This window comes from Megalobrama amblycephala, linkage group LG18 (assembly GCF_018812025.1).
Source record: "Megalobrama amblycephala isolate DHTTF-2021 linkage group LG18, ASM1881202v1, whole genome shotgun sequence".
In the NCBI taxonomy this organism is placed as follows: domain Eukaryota; kingdom Metazoa; phylum Chordata; class Actinopteri; order Cypriniformes; family Xenocyprididae; genus Megalobrama; species Megalobrama amblycephala.
In genome coordinates this window covers 2,037,114-2,053,859 of record NC_063061.1, presented here as the reverse complement: position 1 = coordinate 2,053,859, position 16,746 = coordinate 2,037,114, and the positions used below count along the sequence as shown (strand labels likewise).

General features: G+C 35.5%; 2 protein-coding genes across 2 annotated transcripts; one reads left to right on the top strand and one right to left on the bottom strand.

Moving 5' to 3' along the window:
* The first annotated feature begins 381 nt into the window (after nt 1-381).
* On the top strand, nt 382-3,208 carry cdkn2aipnl (CDKN2A interacting protein N-terminal like). The gene is made up of 3 exons (XM_048166868.1): nt 382-651; nt 1,438-1,552; nt 2,978-3,208. Exons 1-3 carry the CDS (start codon nt 434-436, stop codon nt 2,981-2,983), a joined length of 339 nt encoding a protein of 112 aa, XP_048022825.1. The 5' UTR covers nt 382-433; the 3' UTR covers nt 2,984-3,208.
* A 1-nt stretch (nt 3,209) lies between these two features.
* ube2b (ubiquitin-conjugating enzyme E2B (RAD6 homolog)) lies at nt 3,210-15,755 on the bottom strand. The gene is made up of 6 exons (XM_048166867.1): nt 15,598-15,755; nt 12,417-12,497; nt 12,292-12,317; nt 7,290-7,379; nt 7,127-7,215; nt 3,210-3,814 (listed from the first exon to the last, which is right to left on the bottom strand). Exons 1-6 carry the CDS (start codon nt 15,639-15,641, stop codon nt 3,686-3,688), a joined length of 459 nt encoding a protein of 152 aa, XP_048022824.1. The 5' UTR covers nt 15,642-15,755; the 3' UTR covers nt 3,210-3,685.
* Nucleotides 15,756-16,746: the final 991 nt, after the last annotated feature.

Sequence of the window (16,746 nt, the reverse complement as noted above, 5' to 3'; positions counted from 1 at the left end):
TAAATCGAGGGAACGAAATAGTAAATCGTGTGCACGTTTTATTAAATCGAGGGAATGAATAGTAAATCATGACCACGATTTAGCCTACTATTTTTTTCCTGCATGTCATGTCCAGGGCTCCGTACAAAGTTTTTTTGCTCATTCGCAGCAAAGACATTGGTTAGTAATTTTAAATTAAATACATAAAGTATATTTGTGTAAATTTACATATTATTGCATATTCTGAGTTTTCACTGTTTTTCATTTTGAGGAATACTGAATATGTTTTTGTGCAAGTGAGATGAGTAAATTCATGTAATGCGAGTAAAATATTAATTTCCCATCAATAATTCGCACTCCAGCTCAGTTGGTGGCGGTAATGCACCAAAAGCTGGTCTGGCAGCCGACAATAAAGTGAAAAGAAGGAAAACAGTAGTGACGTCATCTCTCAAAAATGGCGACTACAGATGTGGAAGACTTCATCGGACAAAACAGGCTGTTGGCAGACTTCGTCGAGAAGTTTCGCGGCCTGTCCGAAAGCGACAAGCAGTGGAAGTACAGGAGGGAGTTTTTATTCAGGAACATCAGCAACTATGAAGAGGAAGAGTCTAGAGTGGATCATCTGCTCGCGATGTCCATGGTGTGGGCGAACCACGTGTTCCTGGGCTGCAGGTCAGAAACACAAACACTGACCGGCCATCATTTGTTGACATGCTTTCACATGACGTTATTGTGAGATATAAACTCGAGAATGCGAGAAAGAAAAGTCAGAATTGTGAGATAAAAGTCTGTGGCGAAAACAAGCTCATTATTAAATGCTAAATTGTTTACATTTATTATACGTACAAAATTTGACTTGGCTAAAGTTGGTTTTATATTCGCACATTCGGACATCCGTATTCAATAGCCTTGTTAATCACACTACATTGGACATTCAGTGGACATTCACAAGTAAATATGCCATTAAAACAATACTTGCCTATTTTGATCGACTGTGAAAAATGTTGTAAGTTGACAATCGCTGGTTGCCAATATCATGTCGCTGATTAAAATTCGCAAACATTTATTTATTGCACATTTATTGGAAAGTCTGAATTTATCAGAAGTCCGAATGTGCGAATATAAAACCAACTTTACCCAAGTCAATTTGTGACAACTTGCCCCGGTTGACATTTATGAAAGTCTTATTGAGAACACCAGTCAGTGGCAGCTTTTCTTTCAGATTCATAACTTATATTTGTGTGTATGTATGTGTGTGTGTGTGTATATATATATATATATATATATATATATATATATATATATCAGTGTCCCGACTTATTATGAAAAGATCATGTGTTTCATCATCTGTCCTAAATGTCTTTATGGCACTTTTCTCTCTTTTTGCTGCAATTATTCTGCTCATCTGTTGAATAAAAGACAGTGTTGTGTTGTTCATGTTCTCATGTTACTCTGCAGGTACAACCCAGAGCTGCTGGAGAGAGTGAGAGAGATGGCTGATGGGATTGATGTGGAGGACGCTCCCGTTTTCAAGACCAGAGATGAGCTGATCCAACAACAACAACAACAGAAGGTGAATAATCCTAATGCCTTTCAACCGATCCTTCATATTACAGCTGAAGTGTGTACAATCTTACAATTTATTGGCCTTAAAACGTCTTAAAATGCACATATGTACACCAGGGAAATCTAAATTTTCTCAGGGGAGCATGCACATATATATATGCATAAGCATAAGTTGCCAGAGTAACTAAGTTTGAACTAATTAAAGTTTGTTTTATGAAACAGAATTCGCTGACAATAAGTCTGACTAACTAAAATAAGCCTGGCTTGTTTTCTAATCTTGTTTTATGAAATAGCCCTCTGAAATCTTCACAAAATCAGTGTTGGGGGTAACAAATTACAAGTAACTTGAGTTATGTAATCAGATTACTTTTTTCAAGTAAGTAGTGTAAACATGATGGTTATTGTAGTTCTAGATTAAATGTGAGCAGGCATGTACTCATCTTGCACAATAACAGATTCAGTGTTCCTCAAAATGAATAAAAACAGTATACTTTATGTATTCAACCTCACTTTATTAACCAATGTCTTTGCTTCTGATCTTTCCAGTTAAAGGGTTAGTTCACCCAAAAATGAAAATAATGTCATTAATTACTCTCCCTCATATCGTTTCACACCCGTAAGACCTTCGTTCATCTTCAGAACACAAATTAAGATATTTTTGATGAAATCCGATGGCTCCGTGAGGCCTGAGCAATGACATTTCCTCTCTCAAGATCCATTAATGTACTAAAAACATATTTAAATCAGTTCATGTGAGTACAGTGGTTCAATATTAATATTATAAAGCCACAACAATATTTTTAGTGCGCCAAAAAAACAAAATAACGATTTATTTAGTGATGGTCGACTTCAAAACACTGCTTCAGGAAGCTTCGGAGCGTTATGAATCAGTGTGTCGAATCATGATTCGGATTGTGTGTCAAACTGCTGAAATCACGTGACTTTCGCGCTCCGAACCGCTGATTCGACACGCTGATTCATAACGCGCCGAAGCTTCCTGAAACAGTGTTTTGAAGTCGACCATCACTATATAAGTCCTTATTTTGTTTTTTTGGCGCACCAAAAATATTCTCGTGGCTTTATAATATTAATATTGAACCACTGTACTCACATGAACTGATTTAAATATGTTTTTAGTACATTAATGGATCTTGAGAGAGGAAATGTCATTGCTCAGGCCTCACTGAGCCATCGGATTTCATCAAAAATATCTTAATTTGTGTTCTGAAGATGAACGAAGGTGAATAATAAATGACAGAATTTTTCATTTCTGGCTGAACTAACCCTTTAAACCATACTAATAAGAAAGAAATGTTTGGAAAACGCTAGTGTGTTTTAAATGAAAACACTTTTCAAATGTAGACACAGCCTAACCCAAGCACAATTGAAGGTATCGCAAATCTGAGATGTCTTTTTTCTGTCTCTTCTGCAGAGGTGACGCCTGAAGGATTCGCCGTCGTTTCATTACAAACACCTGATGAGGAACTGACGGAGATCTGTGGATCAGAACCGTCTCCTCTTCAACATCAATCACTAGATTTTAATGATTAGCTTTGACTTGTAACATCTTATCCCTAGTTGTACATAAGTTTTAAATATTTTGTTAAAATAGGCTTTTGTATTATTAGTAGTTTGCATGCAATAAAAGAACACATTCTCTTCACTCCAAGTCTGAAAAAGTTTTATTTTTTTTTATACAGCATATTAGAAGTATAAATGTTCTCATGATAAATTCACAAAATCTAACATCCTCATAACACTGTCATCCAGGTATCACTGCATGTAGGACACCGCTCATCTGGACATGCCCTCGGTTTTTTATTTGAAGCACAAACGTGAGCATAAAGATGTTATCAAATACAGATACAAAAAGATGATTCCCACAGTCGATCTTCAGGTGTGTTTAAAGGCAAAACGGGCATGTAATCTTTTAAGAGATTGATTTTCAAATATATTACTGATGGTTTACTAAAAAAACTCAAAGATGGATATATTCAGGGACTGCAATCGTCAACCGCATCAATCGACAACAGTACATTTCAAATTGTGTTAGCAATAACTTACCATGCAGTTAAAAAAAATAAATAAGCACACACATGTTGATTTTTGTCAAATGTTCCTGTGGAGTTCAGTGAGAGCGTTAAGAGTCGACCCAGCTCTGCTCCACGATGGCCGACACTCTCTTCTCATATTCACGTTTGTTCTCCTGATAGAGCTGAGCGGCTTGACTGTTGGCTGGGCTGTTTGGGTTGGGCTCGTCCAATAGAGACTAAACACAAGAATTATGGGAAGAGATCTGAATGAGCTGAATCTCAACACCATTCAATAATATCTGCAGGTCATATTCCATACCAAAATCATTAAAATGTTAAATTACACAAATATACTTTATGTATTTAATCTCACTTTATTAACTAATGTCTTTGCTGCTGATCTTTGATTCAGTTAAACTATACTAACAAGAAAAAAGAATCACTTTTGTTTCATTTATTAGTTTTTATTGCTGAAGTAAGAGTATTGAACTTTCTTCTCCTGCGATCCAGCAAAAGATTATTCATTTCATTTTTGGTGTGAAGGCCTTTACATTTGCCAAAAATAGAGCTTTTGTTTGTTTATTAAGATAATAAAACAATCACACTGCAAAAAATGCTGTTCTCACTTAGAATTTTTGTCTTGTTTTTAGTCAAAATATCTTAAAGTTCTTAAATCAAGAAGCATTTTCATGACAAGTACAAATTATTTTCTTGTTTTCAGAAAAAATAAATCAAAATTAAGCACGTTTTTCCTTAAAACAAGCAAAATAATCTGCCAATGGGGTAAGTAAAATAATCTTAGTCCAAACTGAAAACAAGATTATATAGCTTATTCTTGGTTTGAAATAAGATTATTTTGCTTGTTTTAAGGAAAAACGTGCTTAATTTTGATTTATTTTTCCTGAAAACAAGAAAATAATTTTTACTTGTCAAGAAAATGCTTCTTGATTTAAGATCTTTAAGATATTTTGACAAGAAACAAGACAAAAACTCAGCATTTTTTGCAGTGCAAGCCCAGTCCAGATGAGAAAAAGTAACGTAATGCATTACTAGTCAATGGGTTTTTGGTTAAATGGCTGAAATATGTCCAAGGTTTTTACATCAAAAAAACGATTTGGAAGTATGCTATGATTGGGTAACAGTTTTGCATTTTAAACGTCTCCGCCATTACACGTGTGGAATTGTTTTTAAAGTTTAAAAGGTGCAATGTGTACATTTCAGGAGGATCTATTGACAGAAATGCAATATAACAACTGTTTTCAGTGGTGTATAAAGACATAATGAACCGTTATATTTTTATTACCTTATAATAAGCCATGTCAAGTCGTCATTGTGCACCAACATGTTTCTACAGCAGCCCTAAATGGACAAACAGCTCTCACGACCACATCTTTGTCCTGTGTTGGCCACCGTAGCTTCTCTATATTGCAATTCTCAACCTCACCGCTAGATGCCGCTAAAATTTACACACTGCATCTTTAAATTTTAAGTTTTACTTTTTCCTTTGCATTTTTCGTGTACAGACGATGATGTTGACAAAACAATCTCCGTTCACACAGATCCGCGAAAACAACTATTAACGTTGTATTCTGCTGCCAGGCCAGTAGATGGCGATGTCACTTTGTAAAGAAAGACTACGAGCATATAATACACATGACGTCACAGTTTTCACAGATTCACGTTTACTACTATACTATAGACTGAACACGTAGGCTGCGTCCGAAAGCTTAAAAACTTCGGAGGATGCGTTCCAAGGTAGGAAGGCATCAAGGAACGTCTGAATTAAATGTTAGCTTCACTTCTTGTCACCTGAGATCCCTTCATCTGATTTTTTTTCTTTTTTCTTTTTTATAGGCAGCATAGATGTATCCTTCGCTGCCTTCGATATCCCACAATCCTGTGCTTTCCATTCTGTGACAGTTGAGCTAGAAAATAAAGATGGCGTCTGAAAGTTGTGGTTGGTCAATTTGTGTGTAAATGTACATTTTTGACCAACGTTTTCCACTTCTGATATCATTTCTAGTGAAAACTCACTATTGTAGTAATTAAATATTCGCTTAGATCTCACTAAAGCTCGCTCTATTTTGCTGTAGATCATTAAACTGTTACGCTGCCTCAGAAGTGTGTCTGAAATCAGTTTCGTGAGGGAACGCTGCCTACAAAGTCACTGTCTGATAAGGCAGCGAGGCAACAAGTCACTGCCTAAGTTTTTGGACGCAGCCATAATACGCATAATGTCACTTTTTTCACAATTTTTTTGTTGTTTACACGGAGACGATAACAGTATCGCATTCAAAAACGTGCACTTTGAGAACCGTTTTCAAAAGTTTGTTTTCAGGCCCCCAAAACGCCACTGTCGTGTAAATGAAGGGCAAAACACAAAAGTTTCGTTGAAAACTGTGTCGTGTAAATGACCCGAGATGGATCAAATCAAAGAAATTTCGCCATTTTGAATTTAAATATGCTGTAATTTACATCAATCATTGGTCATTTACATGACTAACTTAAAGGGTTAGTTCACCAAAAAATGAAAATAATGTCATTAATTACTCTCCCTCATGTCGTTCCACACCCGTAAGACCTTCATTCATCTTCAGAACACAAATTAAGATATTTTTGATGAAATCCGATGGCTCAGTGAGGCCTGAGCAATGACATTTCCTCTCTCAAGATCCATTAATGTACTAAAAACATATTTAAATCAGTTCATGTGAGTACAGTGGTTCAATATTAATATTATAAAGCCACGAGAATATTTTTGGTGCACCAAAAAAACAAAATAACGACTTATATAGTGATGGCCGATTTCAAAACACTGCTTCAGGAAGCTTCGGAGCGTTATGAATCTTTTGTGTCGAATCATGATTCGGATCGCGTGTCAAACTGCCAACGGCTGAAATCATGTGATTCTGGCGCTCCGAACCGCTGATTCGACACGCTGATTCATAACGCTCCGAAGCTTCCTGAAGCAGTGTTTTGAAATCGACCATCACTATATAAGTCGTTATTTTGTTTTTTTGGCGCTCCAAAAATATTCTCGTGGCTTTATAATATTAATATTGAACCACTGTACTCACATGAACTGATTTAAATATGTTTTTAGTACATTAATGGATCTTGAGAGAGGAAATGTCATTGCTCAGGCCTCACTGAGCCATCGGATTTCATCAAAGATATCTTAATTTGTGTTCTGAAGATGAATGAAGGTCTTACGGGTGTGGAACGACATGAGGGTGAGTAATTAATTTTCATTTTTGGGTGAACTAACCCTTTAAACACCTCTGATTGGCCACTGCATTCACACACTCAACAAACATGTCTGTGATTGGCTACAATGATCAACGCTGCAAAGACACGATGTAAATAGAAACCTTTGACGCTCTTCACAAATACACACAGGAGCGTTTACCAGCGGGTTGACCCAGTAAGGTGGGTATCGTTACGTTTTTAACTTTAAAAAAGTATAAACTTATTAACAGAGACATTCAAAATTCATGTCACACCACAGGACCATTCATAAATCAAAGTGTAGCAAACCCATCATGCACCTGGATGGATGTCAGAATGGAGGAAACGTCATACGTGGGACTCCAGCGGTTCTGAAGAATGTCTAAACATATACTGCCATCTGCATACACTAACATACAAGAGAACATCATCAGTCAGAAACACCGCAAACGTTATCTCAAAACTCAACTGTTAGCAGCTCACCATTTGGGTGAAACATTTTGGAGATGAAGCGAACCGTAGGAGGCTTGTTGGGATATTCTTCTGAAAATTCAATAACAAGTTTAAATGTTCCTGCAGAGAGAGAGAGAGAGAGAGAGATCAGGTGAATACAAACAACATCAGACACGACCTTCAGCCACAGAGACTAGAGCTGCAACAACGAATCAAAAATAATCGACCATGTAATAATCAACAACGAATTTGATTATCGATTAGTCACGCACAGTAAACATCCACCAGTCTTGATGCTCTACAATAATGAATTATGCATTTTTATGGAAAAACACATCTGAACTATAAGGACTGAGCTGTTATCAAAGCACTTCACACAGATGCATAAGTGTAATGTTTAACACCGCTGGCCCTGTCAGATGCATGGTTTAATTCTTTTGAGATGCGCTTTCACAAGCATTTTATGGTTGCCATCTTATCTGTAGATGTTGGAAAGTCACGTGTATTTCCATTTCGCATAAAGGCTCTTCTTCTTTGAATGAGTGCACTGACAGAGCGCAACAGAATAGAAGCACTTTTGCCAAAACAATTAGAATATTTTATGTTATTATTATTACTATGACTGCAATAGCCAATATATTGTAATACAAATGCACTTGTCGCTACAGTAGAAAAATTACAATACTTTTGTACTAATTTCTGTACTTTCAATAGATAAACCCTTGAGCTTTTGTTTTGATGGAAACGGCAAATTAACATTTCAGTTTCCATCACCTATTTTTATGTGCATTTTGGCATATCGGGAATAAAAAAGAACTGCTGAATGGAAATGCCAAGATGTGCATAAATTCTAAAAATGAGCATAAAAAACTTGTACGCTCGTTTGAGTCGGATACATCCAGTAAGAAAACATGCACATAAACTACAATTGAAATACATGTACCGAATAAATTCCTCGATGCACATCAAAAACATCACATGATTTTTAGCGTTGGGACAGCATGACGGAACTAACCAGCTGACCGATCCCGTTGCACAGCATCTGAAATGCTGTTTTTGTTGTTCTGAAATGCCTGAGCAAAATCTGTCGTCAAAGTGATTCAGATTTCTTACACTACTGCGTTCCCAAACAGCAGGGATCCGCCTCACAAACGCGTTTACTGCATTTCATCTACCCGCTTTGATGCACAATGAAATTTATTATATTCATATATATAACCCATACAATGTATGTTAAAAACAGTAATATTGTGAAATATTATTACAATTTAAAATAACTGTTTTCTATTTGAATATATTTGACAAAGTAATTTATTCCTGTGATCAAAGCTGAATTTTCAGCATCGTTACTCCAGTCTTCAGTGTCACATGATCCTTCAGAAATCATTCTGATATGCTGATCTGCTGCTCAATAAACATTTAATGTGTACAATTGTACAAAATATTTGTGTACAATATTTTTTTTCAGGATTATTTGATGAATAGAAAGTTCAAAAGAACAGTGTTTATCTGAAATCTAATCTTTTGCAACATTATAAATGTCTTTACTGCCACTTTTGATTGATTTAATGCATCCTTGCTGAATAAAAGTATTCATTTCTTTAATTTCTTTTCAAAAAAATAAAAATAAAAATTCTCACTGACCCCAAACTTTTGAACGGTAGTGTATAATGCTACAGAAGCTTTGTATTTCAGATAAATGCTGTTCTTTTGAACTTTCTATTCATCAAGGAATCCTGAAAAAAAAGTACACAACTGTTTTCAACATTGAAAATAATCATAAATGTTTCTTGAGCAGCAGATCAGCATATTAGAATGATTTCTGAAGGATCATGTGACACTGAAGACTGGAGTAATGATGCTGAAAATTCAGCTTTGATCACAGGAATAAATTACTTTGTCAAATATATTTAAATAGTACACAGTTATTTTAAATTGTAATAATATTTCACAATATTACTGTTTTTACTGTATTTTTAATTAAATAAATGTAGCCTTGGTGAGCAGACGAAACTTCTTTTAAAAACATTAAAAATCTTAGTGGTTCCAAACTTTTGGACTGTACTGTATAATATATACTATGAAAAATATTATATATGAAAGTGATATTAGGCGCCAGTTTATCAGGAAGTGATGATTTTGATCTCTTCGACTGGATGGAAACACTGCTTTATTCGCAAATGTTATATGTAATATTCCCATTTTGCAATTAAGTTAAATTCGCAATTTGGGATGGAAACAAACAAGTCTCATTACAAATCTAGTGAAATGCTACAATCATCTTCCCACAAAAATGTTGGAAATTATGCAAATGTGAAAATAAAGCGCAATTGGTGCCCGCTACGTTCGCAAATGCAAGCTAAACTCACAGCACATGAAGAGATGATGGAATTAATTCACTGCATTCATTCACTGTGAACTGAACTGTTCTGAGACGGAGAAAACACCAGATCACAAGCACTTCGATTTGAAACATGCAGCAAGTTGACAACATACGTTATAACTGTAATTAATCTAAACTATACCTGTTCTCCATGCAGTATATATTTGCAGGCATCATTGTTCAACTCCGGTTCGAACATATAAGGCTGAACACAGCTAGTTTCTGACATTTTCAGTGCGTGAGATTGCCCCGTTTTGTTGTTGCATGAGCTCTTGGAGCTCCGCCCTCTTCTTAAAAGGGGGCTGGGAGCAGCAGCTCATTTGCATTTAAAGGGACACACACAAAATGGCCATTTTAAAAAATGATCCGTGGGGTATTTTGAGCTGAAACTTCACAGACACACACTCTGGGGACATCAGAGACTTATTTTACATCTTGTAAAAAAAAAAGGGGCATCTGATGTTCCCTTTAAGATAATCAACTAACCTAGCTAGTTCTTTTTATTGTTGGTGTTTAATTTGATTTAAATATGTTAGTCAGTAGAGGAAAATAAAAACGTTTAGATATCAATCTGCATATGCAATGGACACCAGTTATGCTTATCTTAGCTTGCTTCTTTGAAGGCATCTTGAGTAATACGGCTCTATATTTTAAGGCTGTCAAACGATTAATCGCGATTAATCGCGATTAATCGCATACAAAATAAAAATTTGAGTTTTCCTAATATATGTGTGTAGGGATGGGTACCGAAACCCGGTATTAAATTGACCCCGGGGCTAAATTTTGAAAGACCGGTGTATCGATAAGCTCTGACGTTAACGGTTCTGCGATCGGTACTGGATAAATTATGAAGAAAATACACGTGCATTTATTATTGCTATATAGACATTATCTTGCAGATTCAATCTATCCAGAGTCGCCAGCTGTTTCTATATGCAATAATATTAGGGCATTTGTCTATGATGCATTTTTGCTTTCGCAAGACGAGAGATCGCGCTCACGCAGAGGAGCTACAGCGCGCGCAGCCGCTCACATGAAAGCCTGTTTAATGGTGACGATGGAGGAGAGAACTAAACAACTAAACGTCTGCTTACACTTTAGGCCTGTGCTTTGATATTAAGCTAGTTTTATTTTTGATTTCGATTTTGGCTTCTAAGGATCATAAAGAACATATCAGAGGTAAAACTATTAAAAACTAGCCGCGTTTCGTCTACCACCCCTTTATTCTATTCACAGCTGCGCGCGTTCGTTCCTCCCTAAACTCAAACTTAACATCAGAATCGGCACAATCGGTGCTTGTTGTAAAATGCAGTCTTTACTGTTGCTAAACTGCAGTAAAGGTTTGATCATTATTATCAACGTTTAAAACGTCGAAGAACAATAATCCGCGCAAGAGACGCTGTTCCTCAGGCTGAATTGCGGCGCGCACTTCAAAACGGATCGCAAATAGACAAACAAATTACACGTTGAGCTTCAGGTGCACGTCCAAACGATCAAATACACACAAAAATGTGTTAAAATGACCGGATTGGAGCGTGTTTAGCTACTTAAATGCCGTTTATATCGTAAGTGTACATGAACAGCTGGGAGAAAATCTGATGTGTGTTAATAGATCTATTTTCTTAAAGTGACAGCAGTCATGACGATTGTGCCATCAGTGTTAATCAAACAACAAAATGCAAAGAGAAAACCACTCACAGCACTTCTTCTGAATATAGTTAGCTTTAATAAGATTTAATATATTAATTTATACTGTGAAAACCATTCAGTGTTATTTTACATTTGGTTACTTTACTTGGATTTCTTTTATAGGCTAGGCCTATTACTTACATGAACACAAGAACAAATGAAAGTACTTTATTTCATTTGTGTCTTTGTTTTATTGTATTTGTCAGTTTGTCTCTTTGTTCATGTTCTTACTGTATCTTATATAAAACACCAAAAATGCCAGACACTATATAATATAAAGCAAAGTTAATTCAGCTCTTTATATATATATATATATATATATATATATATATATATATAACAAAAAGTACCGATAAGAATACCGTTAAAGTACCGGATCGATAAGCAGTATCGGTAAGAGTAGTAATACCGTTAAAACCTTAACGATACCCATCCCTATATGTGTGAGTACTGTGTGTAATTATTATGTATATATATATATAAATACAAACACATTCATGTATATATTTGAGAAATATTTACAAGTTTTTTTTGTGCATATTAACACCTATTAATGGAAAATACTGAACAGAGATAGGTTCACTATATTTTTTTTCTATGTGGTCAAAATGCACATTGTTTAGAGGACAACCTTGGGCACAATATGAAATAAAACTAAAATGATTTGGATTTTTCATCCAATTCATTGGTTAACCAAAGAAATAATCAACAGATTAATTGATTATCAATGTAATCGATAGTTGCAGCCCTAAAAATGGCACATTAGGACTATTTATCACTGCAAAGCTGCTTTGAAACAATCTGTATTTTGTAGAAATAAAGCTGACTTGAGTAAATATGTCAGAAAAGTTTGACCTGAGCCTTGCACAGCTTATATAAGCCTCTCTCAAATAAATAATCAATGCTGAGTTGATGGTTATTAACTAGTATTTATTACAGAGGAATCAAGGATTGACTCACCATCTTCAAAGGGAGTTCCTACAGGCCTGCAGGGAAACAGACAGGAACAACGGTCATGTTCTCGGAAAATAAACACCTACTGTAACAGCTGCCATTACCCATGAGTCTCACTTCAGCAAACATACCCAAAGATCACAGCGTTCCACAGCATGATGTTGTTTTCTGAAGGAGCGCCACTCACACCGGTTGGAGGATCTTCTTGAAGTCTGTAAACCAAAGCAGTTATACTGAAGTCTCATTTCTCTTAGTTCATCAAAATAACTCACGAAGAGACCAGAAAACAAACTGTAAAGAGAGACAATGGGCAAAAGCAGCAATGCGTTTACTGGACCTTTATTGATTTGTTATTCCTGACAGGTGCCAATGCATCGGGTGAATAATGTACATCTCGCAGACGAGTAGCATCAAACGCAACACATTCAGACTGACGCTGTTGTTTCGCTGATAACAGTTATGATGAACAGACACTCTGTATTTACAGAAGCTTGTGCACAAACATATTCAGCTGACTTTGAGATCTGTTTATCAGTAGTCGAGTGCGTTTAATAAAGGCCGTCTTGTAGCCTAAAAATATCATGGTACAGTAACACTGTTGAACCATGGTAATGAATGACAACAGCGGTACATTGATACCTTTCTTATTTCAACTGACACTTTTGTCCAAAGCGACTTGCAAATGAGAAAAATCACAAGCAATCTGTTGTATGAGTCACAAATGGCAAGTTTAAACTATACACTAAAAAAAATAGCTGTAAAAAACAAAACATATTTACACAGTAAAATACCAGTTTCCATTAAAACAATAATATAACGTAAAAACAATGCATTCTGGGTAACATTATTTGTCGTTTTCGAGAAATGACAAATACAGAATGCGTTGTAATATACAGAAGTAATATACTGTAAAAACATTGTATTCTGGGTAATATTTGTCGTTTTCGAGAAAGTAGTTGCGTTCGAAATTGCTTAATTTAAATTTACTTCACGATGGTTGAAAAATTATGTTCTATATAGTACAAATGTGTAGAGTATGAATGAAATCTGGACTTACTACATCCGCCATGTTGTTACTGTCACATGACCCACCAGCATCAATTACAATTACGTGCCTTCAACTCCATTCACAAATCCTCTCCCGTGGCCTCATGGGATAGTAAAGTGTCCATCGTATGCACACTTCAGAAGTAGTAAGTCATCCGGGTAATTTTCGCATACTGTTTTTCGAATACTATGAATTCGGACATACTACTCTGTTCGCATACTGTTTTTCGCATACTATATAGTAGAGAAGTATTCGCTTTTGGACGCAGTGTAGGTTCCTTTTCTCGAAAATGACAAATAATATTACCCAGAATGCATTGTTTTTACTGTATATTACTGTTTCAATGGAAACAGTATTTTACTATTTAAATTTGTTTAGTTTTTTACAGCTAATTTTTAGAGTGATATGCGAGAGGTGAACTCCAAAAAAGAAGAGAGAGAGCAAAATGGTAACACTTTACAATAAGGTTACATTTGTTTAACATTAGTTAAAGGTAGGGTAGCAATAGCAAGCTAGCTTTGAAAGCATTAGATCCCGCCCCCTCCCTGCAGAGCGCTCCAAAGCCACGCCTCCTTCAAAACATGAGTCTGCAAAGCGACGTTAAATTATGGTGCATTCAAGTCCTCCTGGGAAGTTCGTATTTTCGAGGTGGGAAGTCGTGTTTACGACGGTAGGTGCGTTCAAGTCACTTTCGTCGGAGTATGATGGCGGTGTGCCTTCTCTAAATTAATTACACAAAATAACAACACTTCTACTTATAGAAAATGTAGATTACACACAATCGAGCACCCAATTTAAGTCAACTTTATAATAATAATAAAGTTATAATACTTATACTTACATAATTAGGTTTCTACTACAGTTAGTTTTGTTTTAAATAGTTTGTTTTGTTATTTGTCTTGCTGACTATCAAATTTATGGTCAACGAATGGCTTTTCTGAGGTAGCTATATAATGTTATGTGACATTGTTTCCAACATTGACTGAACTGATTAAGACGTGATACAGATTTCGGTAAGCTACTGTGTCTTTCAACATATTTTCTGCCGTTCGTTCATGTTTATTTCGTTCTGTAAAGTAGTAAAGAGGAAGGGATGTCCGCGTTCACTCACGATCCGCGACAACTGTTCAAGATGAAAACTGAGAAATGACGCACTATCTTTGTTCAACTTTCTTTCATAGTATAAACAAATGCATAGCCTAGGCATATTTGCTTATCCTGTAGCCTAAGCTCGTGAATAAAAATGAAAATGTGGACGAAAAAAGAAACTATTAAACGTCTTATTATCATTAAAATATAAAAATTAAAATGACGGGTAATAATTGATTATGACGGAATTTTTACTATCCTGTCCGTCAAAATGACGGACAGTGCGAAAGTCTAACGCGACCTCTGGATGCTATCATATTTTTTACTGGGAATTAGCTTACTTCGTTGTAAACAGAAAAGCCCGACAATGCCACTGCTAAATACTTTTAATTATTGTGGTATTTCACCATGTTTCTCACTGACACACCCCTAACTCGTTCAGATCAGGGCTTAAAGAAAATCCCAAGCTCACTCGTATTTACGACATTGTGGTGGCGTTCATGTGCGTTCAGCTCGTAAATATGATCTTTACGACATGCACCATAACCTCACATAACATTACAGTAATACAAAACGTAAACAACTTACAGAGCTCTTACTTAGACTTCCACAGAAAATATATGTACATTTATTTTAATATTTAGATCACTTCTATTATTGCTATCCGGATGTAAAGACGAGTTTCAACCAGAATAACAAAAAGCGTTTAAGAAAAATAGCCTACCCTACCTTTAATATGAACTTACAGCTTATATTATCAAAATCTAAAATTGTATCAGGTAATATTACTGAATGGACCTCAGATGACACGAACTAGCAAGAAACAATTATATTTTTATATTAGCTGATGTTTACAAAGACTAAAAATGCAGTAAGAAAATTATTACTCATGGTTAGTTCATATTAGTTAATGCGTTAACCAATGAGACCGTATTGAAAAGTGTCACCGCATTTTTATTAATAAAATGAATCCCTCAGGAGTGCTTTCCAAGCCTGCCTGTGATGGACACGACTGCTGTCTACCCTATGAGAAAGTACTATGGTACTGTACTGTGGTACTGTGGAGAAAAACAACACTGGCGCAGGCCTGGCTAACGCTGCTAAAGGCTAGTCATATAAACACAGCCCGCGTGAGGCGGTACATCAACACATAACACTCATCTGCAATCACAAACCTCTTAAAGTCTCTCATCAGCCGCCGTCTCGCTGGAGTAGACATGCTTTAATAGCGCCTTATTATGTCATAAAACGAGCAGAACACTGTCAGGCTCAGGGCGATAGGTGCGATGCGCAGGTGACGTCACCCGTGACGCCATAGACCTGGCAACAGCCGCAGTGGCGCTTTCTGTACTAAAACAGTTTTTACATTAAATTTGATAAAAACAGTAATAATAATAAAAAAAGGGCGGTGAAACCATGAACTCGTCTACTTAACCTTTAAAACTGCAAGCATAATCTGCTCTATATGGGATTTCTGCCACATAAGATGGAAAAAAATCATAATTATGAGATAAAGTTGAAATTATGACATATTATAAGTCATATTTATGAGATGAAAAGTTGAAATTTATGACTTAAAAAGTCATAATCATGACATAAAGGGTGGAAATTGACATAAAAAGTGGAAATTATAACTTACTGTCTTTTATGGCCTCTTATGTCATGACAAAAAAAAAAAAAATCAAAATTATGACTTAATATGTCATAATTTGGACTTTTTAATAGGGATGCGCTTATGTGAAATTTTTGGCCGATACCAATAATTCTTTAAATTTGAAAGCAGATAACCGATATACTGGCCGATAAATCTAAATCCAAATTTTTATATAATTTTTCAATATTTCTTATTATAATATTATGTATCTTATATGACAGACTTGCGCTGTATGTTGTACTTAACTGTATTTTCCTTTTTTAAGTGATTTCAGTCATATTTCAAGCAATTCAAAACCATCATGGTGAACAGTGTGCATCTGAAGTGTTTCAGAAGGAAATAATCCATTATTTATCAAATTTAATATATCGGCCAATTTTTCTTATCGGGCAGATAACGATAACATTAAAAATGAACATATATCAGATATTGTGGCCGATATATTATGCACCCCTACTTTTTATGTCATGATTTGGACTTAGTATCTCATAATTTGCTACTTCTATGTCATAATTTATGGCTCAATTCATCTCATAACTTGTTATGTCATAATTTCGACTTTTTAATCGTATAATTATGACCTGGTGTGTCATAATACTACATAAGTCTTTTATGGCATTTTATGTCATGACAAAAAAAAAATCAAAATTATAACTTAATATGTCATAAT

Bases quoted from the DNA above. Each gene is read 5' to 3' on its own strand.
- cdkn2aipnl (XM_048166868.1), top strand. From the start codon at position 434: ATGGCGACTACAGATGTGGAAGACTTCATCGGACAAAACAGGCTGTTG. The intron at 652-1,437 runs GTCAGAAACACA...GTTACTCTGCAG, and splicing joins CACGTGTTCCTGGGCTGCAG to GTACAACCCAGAGCTGCTGG.
- ube2b (XM_048166867.1), bottom strand. From the start codon at position 15,641: ATGTCTACTCCAGCGAGACGGCGGCTGATGAGAGACTTTAAGAG. The intron at 12,498-15,597 runs GTTTGTGATTGC...TTTGGTTTACAG, and splicing joins CTGATGAGAGACTTTAAGAG to ACTTCAAGAAGATCCTCCAA. The intron at 12,318-12,416 runs GTATGTTTGCTG...GTTTCCCTGCAG, and splicing joins TGGAACGCTGTGATCTTTGG to GCCTGTAGGAACTCCCTTTG.